Genomic DNA, 19,335 nt, shown 5'->3' on the forward strand with positions numbered 1-19,335 from the left:
TGCGATGTGTTGACCAGGAAACGGGCGTGTCACATTTCAAGCATCGCTGTCACGACGACAACAAGAGCATGGCCGCTTCCACTCAACAACCACTAACCACTTAATGCTGCATTCGAGGCTGCTGGGAAAATACATAATCAATAACAGCACCTGCGTTTTCAAAGCCTTTCAAGCCGACATCTTTATGGAAAAGTGTTTATACTGTAAAGGCGGGGGGGGGGCAAGAGTTATTACTGGCGGGTTCGAACCCGAATCCGGCACCGTTAGCTCCACATATCCAAACATGAACACAACGTATCAAAGAATAACGAGATCAACCCTGACTTCCATCGTCATACGTGTGATGGTTACCATGGCAACAGAGGCATATTACTTCACTTCTAAACCCCGCCTACTTTCCTTCCTTCTTTTCTTTCAGGACTCGGACTCCCCCCGGCACTCCACGGCCTCCAACAGCTCCACCTTCAGCAGCCCCCCCAGCCCCGCCTCCCCCCACAAGACCAAGTCCTTGTCCTTGGAGAGCACGGACCGCATGGCCTGGGACACATGAGCACACACACAAGACCACCAGTACGCTTCTTCTTCCGTCTCCAAAATGCCCCCCCTAGCCCCCTTGCCCAAAGAACTGCACCCCACCTGCCCCCCCCACCCCGACCCCCCCACTCTTATATTCACCTTGACATGTCTGCTCGTGTGTACGGGACTCAGGGCGGAACCACATGAGAGACTGTCTTCTATGTGTTGAACGCCCCCGCCCCCCCCCCCCCCCCAAACCACCCACCTACCCCAGCCCCCTCATTCAAATGCAAAGAAAAGCTTAAAAAAAAAAAAAGATTTGTACTTGTACATAGGAGCCTTTCGGGTTTTAGGGGACAATATTTTAATTTATTTATCGTAGACGAGGAACGTTAGGTTTGCTTGGTGGCCCGCAGCAGACGGGTGGTGCTTAAAGAGCTCCTCCCCAACCCCACCCCCGGTCCCCCCCCCCTCTTAAACAAAGTGTCACACTTTTGCTAACAGGAACATCATCATCATCATCCTCATTGGTCTCAGTGGAAGCGACGTCATCGCAGCGCTCCTTTTCTAGCGTAGACCACAATAATGTATATACGTAGAGTAATATATGATAAGGAAATACTATAGAGAACTACACGGGGGAAGACAGACTACTTTGGATTTTACTTTATTTGTTCACTCAGTCGGGGTTTTATTCACGTGGAAGCCATTTTGGAAACCTTTTTTTAATTATTTTTATGATTGATTTTAGATTTTTTTTTTTTTTTTTTTTTTTTTTTTTTACTTTTGACACTTTCCACCCCCCGCCCCCCACCCCCCACCCCGTTACTTCCTGTATGGTTCACATTTGGGACACGCACCGAGGTGATGTTTTTTTTACGCTGCGATCATGTTTGGCAAACAAGACGTTCCTGCTTCTGTCAAAGATGTTGGAAAGTTAGGATGATCTGCTCGTTTAAAAAAAAAAAAAAAAGAATGTCAACACTAAGGTTTCTTTAATTGGTAATTTTTCGTAGCCCTGCACAGTAACAAAAGAAACCCAGTTTATCGTGGTTTTTTTTTGTCCTTAAAACACTACCGCAGTACTACACTACTACAGTACACAATGTAGTATTGTGTTACTGAGAATACTAATTCCGTTTTTTTTTTTTTTTTTTATGAAAAATCAGCAAATAAGCAGACTTTCAAATTTAGCTTTGACGTGTGGAATGTATTCGCTCATTGAAAGGACGGTTAGCAGTACGACCCCCCCCCCCCCCCCCAACGCCACCCCCCCCCCCTTCATGGCAGAAAATTCAACAAAACAAATTGCCTTTGCATTTCAGTGAGTTCTTATCTCCCGATTCCTTCTCTATTATTTTTTTGCTTTCATATCATAACACTTTGGCGTTTTCTAGGTTTGCTTTGTAATAATTTGTACAGTTTTGCATGTTCTAGATGTAATCATTTGGGGTTTTTTTGTTTTTGGTTTGTTTTTTGTTTTTTTTTTTTCCTTTCTCCTTTGAACGGTTTGGGTGTTTTACCGAGGATAACCCACTACAGGTGATGTAGATTGTTTTTGCACAAAAAAAATATTTAAGGTCTAAAGGTCAAAAGAAAAATGTATGGAAAGCGGCTGCCACGCCGATGCGGACCACTCATATTTACCCGACTCCGATGTATTTCAATAAAGCGGAGGGCTGTTACCAACGGATGCTTGCGTGTGTCATTTATTTAACAAAAAAAAAAAATAATACAAAATTTGCGCACCAAAACTTTTTGACATATTTTTTAAACAAGCAAAGACTATTTAGAATTGGACTATTGTTGAAGCTGTAAGGCAGTTTTGGATTCAGCTATTCCCCTTTTTCAGCCCTTTATTCCTAATTCCCCCGATTTGTTCCTCTCCAATATTCGGGAGAATTCTTTCGCTCGAACATTCAAGCGTGAAAATGTTCTGAAAGGAGGGATTTGGGTCCATCCTGCTGTTCCACACAAAAAGGCAAAACTAGTCCGTGGATCCGTGAAAGATGGAGACATCATCGGCTGGAAAGGAGCGACAAAGAAAAAAAAAACATTCCCAAAAAGTACGAGTCTGACGCCAAAAACTCCTGAAGGTTTTAAGGCATGGATCCACACATGGCGGTCAGGCCGTGTCCTCCTCCAAAACCCTGTGGATCCCGTTTCCGGGCGCGCCCAGCACGGTTTGCGGGGCGGCGCTTAGGTCCCTGACGCTGCTGTGCCGCGATTGGCTCTCCAGTCTCTGGGCGGAGCCGTGGCGGGATAGGCCGTCCAGGCGGTTGGTGCTGCAGTGCCTGGACTGGGACGGGTCGTCGAGGTGAGGCATGCTCCCGTAGGGGGCGGGGTGGTCCTCGGCGGCTCGGAAGCTGGAGGCCGTGTATCTTGAGAGGCGAGAAGACGGAAAGCGTCAGGGTCTGCTCGTGATGGCGAGGTCGCACAAAGGTCGTCAACTCACCTGCCGTCCCGGGAGCGGTGCAGGCTGCCGTGGTAGCTGCTCATCTTGGAGCGCCCGCTGCGGACCGAGCCGGCCCGGCTGGTGCTGCCGCTGGGCGGCTCGTCCAGCATGGCCAGGTGGGTGGAGGAGGCGTGGGTGGACGTGCCCTGCGTGGACGTGCCCCGCGACTTCCTCACGATGGGCGTGTGGGGGTCCCTCAGGAGCAGCTGGGCAAAGTCGGGCTCCTGCAGGATCTGCCGGCTCTCCTTCACCATCCCGCTGAAGACGAGGACGGAGGCAGGGAGGGACACGGGGACGGGGGGAAGGGGACAGGAGGGGAGGGGCGGCAGTAGACGGAGGAGTGAGTGGAGGAGTTGATGGGAGACGGGTTTAACGCTCTTGAAAATGGAGGGGGGGGGCGGAGAGGGACTCGTTTTTACCACTGAACTTTTCAAAATCTTTTCACCGTCAAAATGTCAACATGGCCGACGTGGACGTCACAGAAATGAGCCCTTGGCTTCCGTCGACATAAGCGGTCACATTTGTACGGAGCCGTTGACTATGGACTAATCCGGATCTGATCCATCCAGCATCATTCATGGTTCCACGGAAAGTCTTCCGGGTCCTGAAGCGGCAAAACAGCCCCGGCCGTCATACTACCGCCACCATATTTTACTCTTGTGTGGTGTTCTTTTTCCAAAAGGTCCTGGCTTGACTTGGTCTTGAGTCTTGACATCTTTCTGGTCCACATGGACAAAGCCTTGAAGTGGGTTCCACTTAATCAATCTACGATACGATATTGGTCTCAAAAAAAAAAATGGCGTCTTTGTCGGCGCTAAAATATTTGGAGTGTCAAATAACGCATCTTATAAATGGTCCTAATATTTGGCTAAGAACTGCGGTACACCAAGCGTATAAAATAAAATATACTATAATTACGATCCTACGTGCGTCACGGCGATCCCGCCTCCGCATCGACATGTAGCGCGCCCGCCATCTTTGGCCACACAGAGCGATACACGATAAGAGGGAAGCGTTTATGTACGTACCCTTTGCGGCTTTTCCCGTGGAAGAAGCTGGCCCACTCGAAGCACGTCTTCTTGCTGCCCACCCAGAAGACGGACGGGATTCCCACGATCAGCATCATCATGTACTTGATCAGGAAGAGCGCCAAGTCGGGGCGACTGCTGCGCTCCACCTGCGGGGTCACACAAAGCCGAGTCAAAATGATGCCATTGAAATTAATTAATTAATCACGGAAAGTGTCAAAAGCGACTGAAAGGTTATTTTTAGTTTGTGTAATATTTGTTTCATAATGATTACTGCAAAAAAAGGCCAGTAAGGATAATTCATAAGGCCGCCTACAGAGAACATACTAACTCCTTATTTCTAAAATCACAAATACTTCAACTTGCTGATATAGTTCATCTTCAAACAGCTAAAAATAATACATAAGGCTAAAAATAACCAATTAGCTAAAAATGTCATTCAATACTTCTCTACAAGAGAGGAGAAATATGATCTCAGGGAAGAAGTACATTTGAAACACTTCTATGCTAGGACTACGTTATGCTAGCCATAGCATTTCAGTATGTGGAATCAAACTATGGGATGGATTGGTACTTCGCTACGTGACAAAAAAATTAAAAATAACGAAAAAATTTACAATTTTTTTTAAACTATATTATGAAAGCAGGAAGTGAACAAATGTAACAGTTACTGATTATAAAAGTACCAGATGGAGGGGTAAGATTTAATAAGCTTTGCTTCTTCCTACTCCTTTTGGACATGTGGAACTGTGAACTGATTATGTGATGCATTCAATTGTAATCTGAATGCATGTACAAATGAAATAAAACCATTACCATTATGATTACAGTAAGAATGAATGGCAATTGTTGATGCAGTAGCAACATCATGTTCCTGTTAGAAGGCTATGACATCATACAGTGTGTGTGTGTGTGTGTGTGTGTGTGTGTGTGTGTGTGAGAAGGGTCAAGCATCACCAGGAAGATGATAGGCCAGTCGTGGTCCCAGCCTGAAGGCAGGCTTTTATCTAAAAGATAAATATAGAACTACACCAGGAGTCTCTGCTATTGACTTTGTGTGTCTGATTTCATGTGGATGATGAAGGGGGGGGGGGGGGGGGGGGGATTGGATGCAGCTGTACTGATGTGGGCCGGGTTAAACCCGTCGACCTCTGCTAGTACACACACACACGCACACACAGTGGATTACGGTGCTGCTCTTTTACAAAAATTCCCAGATTACACGCGAGATTAACATCAGCACTGAGTATGGTTGATCATGTGATCTTGGCTGGGGCGGCGCTGCGGCGTTACCTGGTAGGGACACGGGATGTGGTAGTGGCGACACCGCTCCTGCACCCAGGTGGTCTCCCAGACGGCGCGGTGGCTGCTCTCGTAGAGGTAGCAGGCCAGGACGGTGAGCAGGGGCACCAGGTAGAGGACGGAGAACACGCCGATGCGGATCATGAACTTCACCAGCTTCTCCTGGTTCTCCTTCTCCAGGGGGATCTCCATGCGGACGCGGTTGAGGGCCGCGATTCCCGCCAGCAGCAGCACCACGCCCACCTGACACACCAAGACCAAGCCCCCCCCCCCTTGTGAGTGGCGGCACGGAACGGCGTTAAGACGAGCACATCACTGCCGGGGGGCGTCCTCACCACCACGTCCACGCCCAGTGGCGCCAGCAGGAACCAGCGCAGGGCCGCCAGGTTGTAAAGACCCACGAAGCAAACGCCGCTCACGCTGTCGCCCTCAATCTTGTTCATGGCGAGGAGGCTGACGGTGAGGACGCCGGGGATGCCCCAGGCGCAGGCGTGGAAGAGGAGGGCCTTCTTCTCGATGGCCTCGCTGCCCCACTTGGGCACGGCGGCCAGGAACCAGGTGATGGTGAGGATGACCCACCAGACGCTGCCCGCCATGGTGAAGAAGTACAGCACCATGAAGAGAAGCGTGCACGCCTGACGGAAGACGAAGGCACATGAACGCACCATTTTATATTTCATAATTCTTTTCTTTTTAATAAATGTAAATAAACGTCCGTAGCTTGAGTGTAAATAGCATCGTCACCTTATTATGGGACCCCTGAGTCACAGTGGACGCTCGGAAGCGGCCGGGGATGGCGGCGTTACAGGACACCCTGTCCTCCAGCAGGAAGCCCAGGAAGAACATGAGGGACACCATCATGTAGCACACGGCGTAGAAGATGATGGGCCTCTCCGGGTAGCGGAAGCGCGACACGTCGATGAGGAAGGTGAGGAAGGTGAAGAGGGTGGCGGAGAGGCATACGATGGACACCACGCCGATGAAGTAGCGGGCGAAGGTCAGCTCCTCGCGCGTGAAGTACATGTTGGGGCACGGGGGCGAGCAGTCGCGGACCCCCATGAAGGTGTAGCCCAGCTCCGGGTCGATTTTCAGCTCGCGGGGGCACCAGAAGCCGTAGTCCCGCTGGACGGGGATGGGTGGCTCGGTGGCGTCCACGCTGGAGAGGAGGTCTACTGAACGTGGGTAGGGGTCGTCGCAGTCTGGAAACCTGGAAGAAGAAGACACGCTAGCTTTACTTCTTGCTTCCGCTCTACTCGGTGTGCGCTTCAGGTGCGCCCTCTCCGGCCACCAACCTGTTGCAGTCCATCTCCTCGGGCCAGCTGACGCCAAACATGTCCATGAGCTTGTAGCAGTCGCTCTTGGCCTGCAGACACAGGCGGCGGCAGGGCAGGGTCATGCGGCCGTACTCGGTGCACACCGGCGCGTACATGGCGCACAGAAACATCCGGAGCTCGGGGGAGCACTGCAGGTTGACCATGGGATGGAACGGCTGCGGGAGGAGACAGGAAGTGACAGTGAGTGTCGACGGCGGCTCTGAAATGTGGGCCAAAGCGAGGCACAAAGGGAGCAACGGAGCATGTCGTCTGACAGTTGTAGTTGATGAGTGTAAAAACAACACTGGCCCCCCCGTCCCTAATAATCCCCCCCCCCCACCCCACCCCCTTTTTCCTTGCCTCCCAACTCCAGAGGGGGAGCGGCGCAAGCTCAACATCCCCCAACACACACACACACACACACACACACTAAATGTTGCTGCTGACAGGGCCTTTGTGTAGCCAGGAGGACCACGCTGTGACTGACTGACACTCTGTACACACGAGCCACGGAAGTACAGTACTTTATTTACATCATAACACGCCACCGGCTAAATTAGCAACGTCACACACACACACACACAGTGAGCCAAGAAATAGTACACAGTGCGTGTGTGTGAAAATCCAAATACACAATACAACATATACAAATCAGGCGTGCCACCCCCAAAATGTAAAGCCTGAAAGCTAGCATATATGAAAGACACTGGCAGTGAGAAAGGGGGAGGAGTGAGGAAGGCAGGGGGGGGCAATTTATTTGTGTGTTTGTTAGAAGGGGGGAGGGGCATGAAGTAGGGGTGTATCGCGATACTTTGTTCCGCGATACTGTATCGCTATTGAAAAAGTATGATATGGATATTTTTAGGCATTTATCATAGACAGCCTATGATATAGACCAGGGGTCTCAAACATGCGGCTTGGCCCGCCGGACACTAGTTTGAGGCCCCCGCCTTGATATGAAAGTTTAATGTTAAGTTTGATATGGATGCTGTATGGTATCATGTACCCAGAAAAAATTATTACGTTTGATTAATGTTCATGTTAAAGGTTAAATAACTGTTAATAGTTATCCTCCCTATCCGTGTGGAAGTGGTAAGTTTTTGGCTATTTAAGTTGAAAGGAAATAACTTGAAGGCTACCGTTTAGGTCAGGGGTCTCATACACGCGGCCCGTGGGCCAAATGTGGCCCGCAGGACACTAGTTTGAGGCCCCCCGCCTTGATATGAAAGTTTAATGTTAGTGCGGCCCGCGCAAGTTTGATATGGACGCTGTATGGTATCATGTACCCAGAAAAAAATTATTACGTTTTAATTAATGTTCATGTTAAAGGTTAAATAACTGTTAATAGTTATCCTCCCTATCCGTGTGGAAGTGGTAAGTTTTTGGCTATTTAAGTTGAAAGGAAATAACTTGAAGGCTACCGTATAGGTCGCTAGCTCTCTAGTTTGCGAGTTAGCATGTGTCTCAAGACACTGCAGTTGCGCAATATGTTGTAAATAAAAAGAGTATAAATGTGACTATAGTGTTTTGTCATGTCTACAGGGTTCTAATAAATAATTTAAATCTGAAAAAAATAATTTGTCTACCCACCAACTATATGTGGTTTCTTAAGTTTTTATTATTTGCCGTTTTATTGTTATTATTATATTTATTTATTTATTACTGATTGATTGATTTTCTTTATTCTTGATTTGTTTATTTATTTTTCATCTTATTTTGTGTAGAAAAATAAAAAGTAAGATATTTGAGAACAGTGGAATGTTTTATCAGATCTTTTCTTATAGAAAGTTCAACGTTTACTTCTCTTATAGTCAAATGAGCCACAATAGCTTTTTTAAAAAAAAAAAAAACAACTCTTACACACATTTGGTTACACTATGTGAAAAATGTAAACAAAATACAACCTGCACACTTTGACCGCAACCAGGCCACCATACGCGACATTAAAAATAGTCAGTCTGTCTGCAGCATTGCGGTGACGTCAGCGCATTTCTGTCCTAATGACGTTTCCTAAATAGACTCACGGCATGGCAAAGGATTATAAAAGGCTTTTAAGGCTTGGCCCCCCGACGCAGCAAATCGCCGATTCGTACAACAAAACGACCAAAAGACGTATGACTGGACCAGTCAGGACTTGGGATGCAAACTAAAACGGTAGTACTCTTCATAGTTTGGTTCCACATACTGAAATGCTATGGCTAGCATAACGTAGTCCTAGCATAGAAGTGTTTCAAATGTACTTCTTCCCTGAGATCATATTTCTCCTCTCTTGTAGAGAAGTATTGGATGACATTTTTAGCTAATTGGTTATTTTTAGCCTTATGTATTATTTTAGCTTTTTGATTAAGTATTTGTGATTTTAGAAATAAGGAGTTAGTATGTTCTCTGTAGGCGGCATTATGAATTATCCTTACTGGCCTTTTTTGCAGTACATTTAGCGAGTGAAGATTACTTTCATAGTTATTAGCCCATATTTCCACACAATATGAGTTAGTACGTCGTTGTTAGCAAAACACAAAAGCAAGTGTGTAGTGGATGTAATCCACACTGAGACTTCTGGGAAAAAAGGTGCCATTGTATGGTTGTTATTTCCCATTAGCGTCATGCCTGACGGTTAGCATGGCTAACCATTCAAGGATGATAAAAACATGGTGTGCATCTTCATTTTGCTGCTGGGTACTGATATACTTTGTAGAAAATAACGTGTCTATTTTTAAACCTCCACCCCATTCATGCCTCCCCTTTGCCTTTTTCTATGGCTCCCCTCCTCCACCTCCTCACTACCAGGACAGCCATTTTACGAGCGTCAACATGAGGCGGGCTGCAGTGGACGGGACATATGGGCCGCACAAGTCCTGTACCACCAACACATCCGGGCCCCACGGAGACAGAGGATGCTTCTCCGTGGGGGATTGAACGTTAATGGGTACATCGAGCACAGCTGGCCAACCACTGGTCCAATTATGAGCCCATGTACGCCGCAATGAGCGTGTAAGCTTGCACAGGTGATGCCTGGTTCCAGGAGCATGTCATTTTCAACATCGCTCAGACCTTATGAAATATTCATAACTGTCCGGTTTGGATTTTTGAACCCGAGGCAGAATTTATCATAACATTTTATGAATGTAATCCTAATCATATGAGGAACTTTACACACATGATCATTACCATGTCAAAAACACCCGAGTGATCGCTTATCTAATTTTTAATGATTAGATTATTTTAGTAATTATATTTTATAAATAAATTGTATTAATTGTTTTTTATATATTAATGTATTAATGTAATAATATTTTTTTATTACATTTTATAAATAAATAAAGATAATGAGGCTGTCCATTTTCATGTTCTGTATTACTAATGGAAAACTGAGGGTTTTAAATTGTAAATAAAATATTATATTATATATATTATTATATAAATAATAATAATTGAGATTTGGTTGGTTTGAAGCATTTTTTTAATATTTCTAAAATAAATATTAATTATAACTAATTGACATTTTGGTTTGGTAAAAAAATACAAAAAAAATCCTTGTTTAAAGCATTGTATTAATATTCACTAATGATAATCATAATAGATTATTATTATTATAGAGCAGAGAATTTATTAATGAATATTTTTTTAAATATTTAATATTTAGAGATTTGGGTTAGTTTAAAAACAAATGTGATGCTGTAAGACCATATAGACCAAATTGATTTTTAAAAATCTAAAAATATACGAAGCAAACCAGCGTGCGACACTCCTCCAAGGCGACCCCCCTTCCCCCCCCACCTAAATTCTAGACAATCAGCCCTTTCTTGCATAATCCCGCACACAGATGGACGGACAGCACTGACGGAAACCAGACTGTAGTAAAGATTACAATTTTGATTAGCAATTTAAAACCGTTATATCTATAACCGCTTTTGTCCCACTTTTATTGTGGCGGGACCAAAAACCATGTCTAGAAGTGTTAAACCCAGCCTTGACCTTAGATTCACCCCTAAGCGGTTCGCCGATTATACAGCATATCTGAATAAAGATTAGGACTGGGGTGCAATCAATTATTAATACCGCCTGACCCCATTACACGCGCATTCAAATGTATGCTAGCATATATGTCTTTGTAAATGCTAGAGCAATTAGTTTTTAATGAAGGCGGCAGCTAAACCGCTGTGATTGGATGATTTGCTGTCAGTCGTCCATCATGGCCGACTGGTCTGCGTTGATTTGATTTTTTAATAAAAAAAAAATCCAGTCAGTTTTCCCTTTTCTGTCTAACGCTGCCATTCCAATTCCGCTAATTTCTAACCTTAGCGCCATGGTAACGAATGATGCATCACTGGAGGGGGAAGAGGGAGGAGACCAGGGTTCGAGGAGGTCAGGGTGCGGGGCGGAGGGGACCACCTCCCAGGAGGCAAGAAAGCCTCCGCTCCCTTTGTTAATAGCACAATTGGGACAGTTTCCTGGGCAACGGGTGAGCCCTGCACAGGGGGAGGGGGAAGGACAAAAGAGATGGGGTGTGGGGGGGGTTGAGAGAGCGAAGGGATGGGTCCACCGAGTCAGCCGTGTCATTCAACGCTAAGAAACCCCTTTGCGTCCTTGAGAGTGTGTATAAGGTCGGTGTTGTGAAAGCGGCGCTACGCTCCCTAGATGAGCTTCTCATTCAGTCGGCAGCCAATAAACACGCTGTCGGACATTACATAAAACAAGAGGGTCTTTAAAAGCCTGGGTCACGCCGGCTAGGATTTAGCAGACCATGTTGTGTTTCTTTATACGTGTGCGTGTCTTTGCTAGTCAGGCGCATCAGCGTTTTGTTTTTGTTTTTTTTTTTGCACAAAGTCACGTCGTGGCTATTTGACGCAGCATGGGTGGGGTAGCCAGGTTATTCTCAATATTTGTAACATGATAAGAGTTTGGGTGGATGTGCCGTACACCTGAGACAAGAGGCCGACTTAGCTGTGAAAAAGGACCATAACATGGCTTTGAATGCATTAAAAACAAGAGCGGTTATTATAGTCTTTGTGATGAGACACGGTATCCACGACACGCAAGTACCAACAGTACAGGCTTCGGAAAAAATGATTTGTGTTGGCGTGGATCATAGTAGGTGATAAATACTAATATATAGTTTCCGAAGGCCCCGCTTTTTACATGATTTGGTTTCAGGTGCAAGTTTTCACTCAATTTTTGCCCCGGTTTTCGGGACAATATTGCGCGTAATAAACCAAGTCCTTGTATATATGTGCAAAATAAAGTCTGTTTGACTTGTCATTTTGTGCCATTAAGCGCACAAAAAAAAAGCACCTTCAGTGCATTATTGAGTGCAACCGCTAAACTGCTACATAACCCGCCACGGGGCCAAGGGAAGTTGAGAATGCTAGCATTTTGATAAAGACAGTGAGTTGAGAATTTATTTTTTTATTTAAAATAGACGTAATCGCAATGTATGAATATGAAGATGCCCCCCCCCCCCCCCCACGTCATTGCAACTTGCATGATTTGTTTGGCTCAATTTTATGCCTTCCCGATGCAGTTCCCACAGCTTAGCGTGGGAGTACCGACTAATACAGTATACGGAAACAGTAGATAAAATCAGAGCATATAAAAAAATAACAGTAATAGCTAAAAATTTGGATAATGTTCAGTGTCAAATTAGTCCTTTCATAAAAAATAATGATCAAATTCAACCCAATTCTTCTGTGAATCCAAAATCGCAAATCTATATTTTGGGTCCAAAATAATAATAATAATAATAATTAAAATGATAAAAAATAAAATAAAATAATAATAATAATAATTTCAGACATACCTGACAACCAGGTATGGAGAATTAGGCTTGTTTGCGATGCCTTTCGCAGTGGGCCAACATGAAGTCAAAACAACATGCAGAATATATCATACATATAAAAAAATAACAGTAATAGCTAAAAATGTGGATAATGTTCAGTGTCAAATTAGTCCTTTCATAAAAAATAATGATCAAATTCAACCCAATTCTCCTGTGAATCCAAAATCGCAAATCTATGTTTTGGGTCCTAAATATAGATCTATAATAAATAATATAAATAATAAAAAATAATAAAAAATAATAAAAAATAATAAAAAATAATAATAATCATTTCAGACAAACAAGGATGTTCTGTTACCTGGCAACCAGGTATGGAGAATTAGGCTTGTTTGCGATGCCTTTCGCAGTGGGCCAACATGAAGTCAAAACAACAAGCAGAATATATCATACGGAGCTGGGAACCTAGCGTACAGTAAGACCATCTGTTCTGGATGTCCAGGACAGTTCACTGATTTGCCGTGATGAAGGCACGCTGGTCTACATTCATTCATCTCCAAAAGGAGGGAGTTTACCCACTTTCTTTTTGTAAATGCCAGTCAAATCCGCCACGGTCCCACTTATCTTGGGACGCGATGGCACAGTATCATTGTGGCCCAGAAATAGCGGATTCCCAGCCCTGAGGCCGCTGCCCCACTTCAGCTGCGAGGTCATTCGGCGGTCACCGATGACAGGGCTACGCCGAAAAGAATCTTAAACCACAAAGTCTTAACTATTTGTGTAAAAATGCAGAGTACATCTGCTGTGTTGATACTACTTATTAGTATACACGAGTAACGAATAAATTACCCAAAATGTGCCTATTTTTGACAAACTGCTTGATGTTGACATCCGATTTCGGTCCAACTTCTGTATTATTAGCGTATTTTCCGGACTATAAGTCGCACTTTTTTTCATAGGTTGGCTGTTCCTGCGACTTAAACTCCAGAGCGACTTATAAATGTAAAAACTTTATGTTACATAAACATTGGACACCTTTTCTGTTCATGTTTATTTTTTGTGTAGCTGAATAACCATTGTGTTAGCATATCTTACTTAGCTGAATAACCATTGTGTTAGCATATCTTACTTAGCTGAATAACCATTGTGTTAGCATATCTTACTTAGCTGAATAACCATTGTGTTAGCATATCTTACTTAGCTGAATAACCATTGTGTTAGCATATCTTACTTAGCTGAATAACCATTGTGTTAGCATATCTTACTTAGCTGAATAACCATTGTGTTAGCATATCTTACTTAGCTGAATAACCATTGTGTTAGCATATCTTACACCTATTCAGCGTGTTCTTTTATTGTTAAAACTTGCCTTCCAAGAGGACATAATGAATGTTTTGGTCAAGTAGTTTGTAAAATAAATTACCCACAAAAATGCGACTTATGTATGTTTTGTTTCTACCTAATGATGCATTTTTGGCCTTGTGCGACTTATACTCCGAAGCGATTTGTAGCCAAGAAAATACGGTACTTTAATAGTAATCACTTCCGCTACAACTCAAGTAGTTTGTAAAATAAATTACCCATAAAAAAATGCAACTTATACTACAGTGCGACTTATGTATGTTTTTTTTCTACCTAATGATGCATTTTTGGCCTTGTGCGACTTATACTCTGGAGCGATTTATAGCCCAGAAAATACGGTACTTTAATAGTAATCACTTCCGCGACGACTCAAGTAGTTTGTAAAATAAATTACCCACAGAAAATTTGACTTATACTACAGTGCGACTTATGTACTTCTTTAATAGTAATCACTTCCATGAGAACTCAAGTACTTTGTCAAATAAATTACCTATAAATAATGCAATTTACGCTACAGTGCGACTTATTTATGTTTTTTTTCTATCTAATTATGCAGTTTTGTGCGACATATACTCCGGAGCGATTTATAGTCCAGAAAATACGGTACTTTAATAGTAATCACTTCTACGATAACTCAAGTAGTTAGTAAAAAAAAAAAAAATTACCCACAAAAAATGCGACAAATGATGCATTTTTGGCCTTGTGCGACTTATACTCCGGAGCGATGTTGAAATATAGTAATTTAAAAAGAAACAGAAGTTGGTAAAAGGAACCCCCCTGTGAATAGGATACACAAAAAGTAGAAGCCATGAAATGGACCCGCAACACAATACTTAAGAGTTTTACACAAAAAAAGTGCATGAACGACAGCCGCTGGTTCGCGTCCAAGTCCCAGTTTCTCCACGGTGCCCGGCATTCATCATCATTATCACGGCCATTCAAGGAAGCTAATTCCCTTTATAATCATCCGTCAATTCTCATTTGGCTGCCCTCGACATCTTAAAGGCTTTGAATTCTCCCATGACCTGGATCTCGGGGCCAGTTAGCCACCAAACAAGAGCCAAAAACAGGGCAACAGGATTTGGAACCCGTTTTGGTTTTCCGGAGAGGAACCGGCATTTCTGGCCGCTAAAAGAGACTTAATTGTGGATGCATGACCAATCAAAGTGAACACCGTCAAAAGCAGACGTGCTCTCGCTGTGTGTTTGTCGTGTTGCCACACACACTGCGATCCCGGGGCTTGAATCAACAACACGCTTTTACTTTACAAGGCGGCAATAAAAATGATCAGAAAATCAATTTTTTTTGTCAAAAGGTGACGGGAAATGTGTGCAGATTATCACCGTTTCCCATGCGGCGAGCCCGAATACGATACGGGTGATGTTGCATGCTGCCGGGAGCCACGCAAAGCAAGCTAAGAGGTTACATAACTCGAGTTTTTTTTTTTTCCCGCGAGGGGTGCAGATGGCCGGCGGAGCGCTAACCTTATACTCCACCGCTGTGATGTGTTCAGGGGAGGGGGGAGAGGGGTCAAAGGGTGACCACATAGATAAACGTAATAGCTACAACAGAGCTGTGTAATGTTTTGGGTCACGGTAATCAGTAATTGCTCAATAGACGGAGCTTAAAGCGGGATCAGTCGGTACATAAGACAGGATTTATTTAATGAGCGAATGCATCTGCTCCTTGATTGCGCGTACGTGCGGCTGTGAAATGTACAGATTATGTACAGGATGGAAGCAAACGATAATTCATGCATTGAAGCTTTTAATCCGTTGATGGAAACAAACATTGCGTATGACGCTTGTCATGTAGAATGCGTCAAAATACTATTTTAGGATGACACGTCTCGAACGTTTAATAATGCACTCTTTTTCTCGCCCCCACCCCCGGGGGACTACATTTTAAAAATTAATTTTCTTCCTAATGTTTTGGTAATACACTCCCAAAGCCCTGAAGGTGGAGGAGCCAGGAGAAAGTAGGCTATGGCTTTGATATTACATCCTAAAACAATACATAAAGCACCTAGCCACAGTATCTGGGGTGGTGATGTCCGTGGGGCAGGAGGTGGAGCAGCACTAAAGCGCTTGATGGAACATAAATGACTCCACAAACATCACTTCTTGACCTGACAAGATGCACGGCTAAGGAGAGACGTGCCGCCATTTTTACTCTGTGATGACAAATAAATAGCCAACGACAAAGAGGAAACAACAAAAACTGGAATTTGGATCCACAATAATGATTAAAAAAAAAACATTGCTCGGGTACGTCTTACTTGTGGTGCACTAAGTTATTCAATAAAAAGACAAAATCGCATATATCAATATGGACATATGTATAGCACATCATGAGTCTTGAACCAGTTATGATGTGCTATACATGTCACTATATTGACAGTTACTATGGTAACCATTATGTCATTGTATGGTCATATCACCTCATACTTCGGTACGTGACAAAAATAAAAAAAAAAGAAAAAAAAATATTAGGAAAGCAGGAAGTGAACAAATGTAACAGTTACTGATTGTAAAAGTACCAGATGGAGGGGTAGGATTTAATAAGTTTTGCTTCTTCCTACTCCTTTTGGACATGTGGAACTGGGAACTGATTATGTGATGCGTTCAATTGTAATCTGATGCATGTTCAAATGAAGTTAAACCATTGCCATTGGATCCACATTTGCAATTCAACATTAACGCAAATGTATGTTTTTCCCTCCAAAAAATGTCAATTTTCCTATGTGTATATTATATAGTACAGGTTAAATTTTTACATGCGTCACTGAGATTTCGCACTTTCGGCATCCTCAAATCCACCGTGTTTGTGTGCCGTGACTAGCTACACCGTGGCGCCACCATTACATGATCACTAGCGGTGTTTACATACACACGTTATACTTTAAATATTTTTAATAAGGCATATCTAGGGATCGTTTCAAAAATGAACAATGGTAATCGAAGAGAAAAAGGGGAGGGTTCTGGAGCTGAATCTAATAACAACAGCAGTTTTATTGGAAATGTTGACACCATAACAAGGCTATGCTGTCCCACTACTATAGACAATACTTCACGTATCTCTTAAGGCATTGCAAACAAGCCTACTATGCACTTTTTATACATTTTGTATATTAAAGATGCTAAACGTAATCCAATGTAGGTCAATTATATGCTAAGCTATCTAAACAAAACAGCCACATATTAGCTTTTGTGTTTATACTAGGTGACAAAAATTGATTGTAGAAATAAGGGTGACGAAAATGCCCCCGGGCTGCACTTTGGACACCTCTAAAGGCTTACAGGTTAATAGCGTACAGCTATTCAAATGGCATACACAGTTTCTGTAATGAATCTATTTATATTCAAATGTAAAATCATGTAATTTTTCCATAATAATAACATGATTATTCAATTTGGTAGATTTTGTGCTTGTTGCTAAAAGCTGGTTTGCGCGTTTTCCGACCGACAAAGCAATTTCAGTGCCCTAAAAAACCATCTGCGACATAAGTGAATATATTAAAATATAAATTATATAATATAATATGTTAATGTAGTGACTGGCCTCGTTAAAATTTGTCAAAAAATGTGTCAAATTTTGGTCAGAATAAATACAAAATATTTTTTTAAATACTTAAAAATATATATATATATATATATATATTTTAATTTTTTTTGTCTTTATAAAGTCTGTCTGTTGGAAGGATAACACAAAAAATATTAATTTCCACAACAAGTCTTTACGTGCTATATTTTTATATAAATATTAATGCATGTTCACTTAAAATTTGAGGGGACTGTGATTTTTTTTTATGTTTTTAATTTCTTGAGCCGCTGCGGTGTAAATCTATAAATATAAGCGTACAGTGATGTGTGTACACGACAAATGACCATAACCTTTGTGCCAGTGACATACCTCCATGGCGAGAGCGGCGGTTTGCTGGTCGTAGTGGTTGAGCACATTGGGCATGAAGGTGGAATTGTACGGCAACCCTTGGCACATCCGCAAGGTGATGGGCTCGCAGGTGAACAGGCTGTGGCTCCCGGCCGCCGCATCCATGGGGATGGCGACGCACACCGTCAACATGGACACGGAGAGCACCCACCGCAGCTCCATGGCCCGTGGCGTTGTCGTAATAGCAGCAGTGGTTGGGGAATGAATAGGTTAGCTCCGATGACGGCTAGGAACAACTGGCCATTCTTCTCTCTGGATCACAGCAGACGGGGCGGTCGATGGTTTAAGATGGCTGCATCCATGGTTGTCATCTCATCATATAGATTATGATGTAATTATGATTAGTAATCTAGGGGAGAAACAAATAAAATTAGTTTACACAAAATATTTTTAACAAATGTTGTTAAAATGTCCAAATATTTTAACAATATTTTAACGTTTTAGTTAATTTTAAGGTGATTTTCCATCATATATGACGTCATCATAATTACGTATGCTACATTTTATGTAATATATATTGCAGAATGTTAGCATGCTGACTGTACACACCCATAAAATCAATGTATACTTCCTCCAAACGAATACACACGTTTGATAATTGTGAAGTAAAACAAATACCCAATATTAATATGTCAATATTAAGGTTTATTTACTTTTTACAATGTACAATTTCGCCGTACGTTGATGACGTCACAGCTGATAACGTTTAAGCTAACTAGTTCGTCGTCCAGCTTGCCGCAATTAGTGACTCACAACAGGGGATGGAAATCGTTCAAAATTACCAAGTGAAGCAACGGTGAGGAAGACCAACAAAAATGACTGTTAATTCATTCCAGTTCAGGTCATTTTAGTCGCCATGTCCACGCCGGTGCTTTATAACTTAAAACCCAGCAACCAGCACGCGCTTACCAGAGGTTGCCTTCAGCACAGGCGCCTAATAATATTCAGGTAACACACACAAAAAAAATGGCGGCGTTTTAAAAAGGAAGCTTACCAGACGAGTTTGGGGGCTGGAAATTCAAAAGCAACGACCGGGCGTCCTCGCCATTCCTCCTCGACTTTAGCAACAATGTGCGAGTGTCCCTCAAGCAGCAGCACCCTGTCTCCTCTCCTCCTGTCCTCCCTCGTCCCTGCATTGGTGTCAAGCTACGTTGTCGACACACACAACTTCCGGTAAAGACCTAGACTTTAAAAGCATTTGTGCTATACGTGAAAAAAAGCTGCGAAAATCTCTACAGCGTTGAGATTCAGCAATATATTAAAATTAAACCAAGTTAAAAAGACCGAGTCAAATAAAAAGTAACATTTAAACTCCATGAAATTGAAACGTAATTTACTTTACTTTGACAGAGTGCGGTGGTTGCTTCCTTTTTGCGGTAGTTTTTCCGCTTAACTTGACACGACACGGTCTCTTTTCTTCACAGCAGGTTTTCTTCTGCGCGTTACCGCCCGTCCAAGCGCGGGCACGTTGTCAGCATTTTTGAATGGAAAATATTTCCAAGAGGTCAAGTTTACATTTACAAAGTAAATTACGGCAATTAATTTCATGTATGATTAATTGAATTAACGCTTATATATATTATATATATATATATATATATATATATATATATATATATATATATATATATATAT

At 42.9% G+C, this 19,335-nt stretch overlaps 2 protein-coding genes across 6 annotated transcripts in view; one reads left to right on the forward strand and one right to left on the reverse strand.

Annotated features, from left to right (window-relative positions):
• Nucleotides 1-2,548, forward strand: part of cdc42bpab (CDC42 binding protein kinase alpha (DMPK-like) b) — a 73,132-nt gene extending 70,584 nt beyond the window's left edge. For all 4 annotated transcript variants that reach the window (XM_058074555.2, XM_058074571.2, XM_058074590.2 and 1 more), the window contains one exon: nucleotides 419-2,548. In XM_058074555.2, the coding sequence (XP_057930538.2) occupies nucleotides 419-550 (132 nt within the window). In that variant the 3' untranslated portion in view covers nucleotides 551-2,548. The remainder of the gene's footprint in view (nucleotides 1-418) is intronic.
• fzd3a (frizzled class receptor 3a) lies at nucleotides 2,210-18,873 on the reverse strand. 2 transcript variants are annotated; one of them, XM_078794484.1, is made up of 9 exons: nucleotides 18,695-18,872; nucleotides 17,662-18,049; nucleotides 6,594-6,790; nucleotides 6,046-6,508; nucleotides 5,637-5,936; nucleotides 5,293-5,544; nucleotides 4,000-4,148; nucleotides 2,972-3,229; nucleotides 2,210-2,897 (listed from the first exon to the last, which is right to left on the reverse strand). In XM_078794484.1, the coding sequence occupies exons 2-9, from the start codon at nucleotides 17,860-17,862 to the stop codon at nucleotides 2,642-2,644; spliced, it is 2,076 nt and encodes a 691-aa protein (XP_078650610.1). In that variant the 5' UTR covers nucleotides 17,863-18,049; nucleotides 18,695-18,872; the 3' UTR covers nucleotides 2,210-2,641. The 2 variants fall into 2 exon arrangements, with proteins under 2 accessions (XP_078650610.1, XP_078650611.1); XM_078794485.1 differs by lacking the exon at nucleotides 2,210-2,897 and having other exon boundaries at nucleotides 3,082-3,348; nucleotides 18,695-18,873.
• Between the last annotated feature and the right edge of the window lie 462 nt (nucleotides 18,874-19,335).

Source organism: Doryrhamphus excisus, linkage group LG11, assembly GCF_037039965.1.
Source record: "Doryrhamphus excisus strain RoL-2023G ecotype Guam linkage group LG11, RoL_Dexc_Guam_v1.1, whole genome shotgun sequence".
NCBI classification, from domain to species: Eukaryota; Metazoa; Chordata; class Actinopteri; order Syngnathiformes; family Syngnathidae; genus Doryrhamphus; species Doryrhamphus excisus.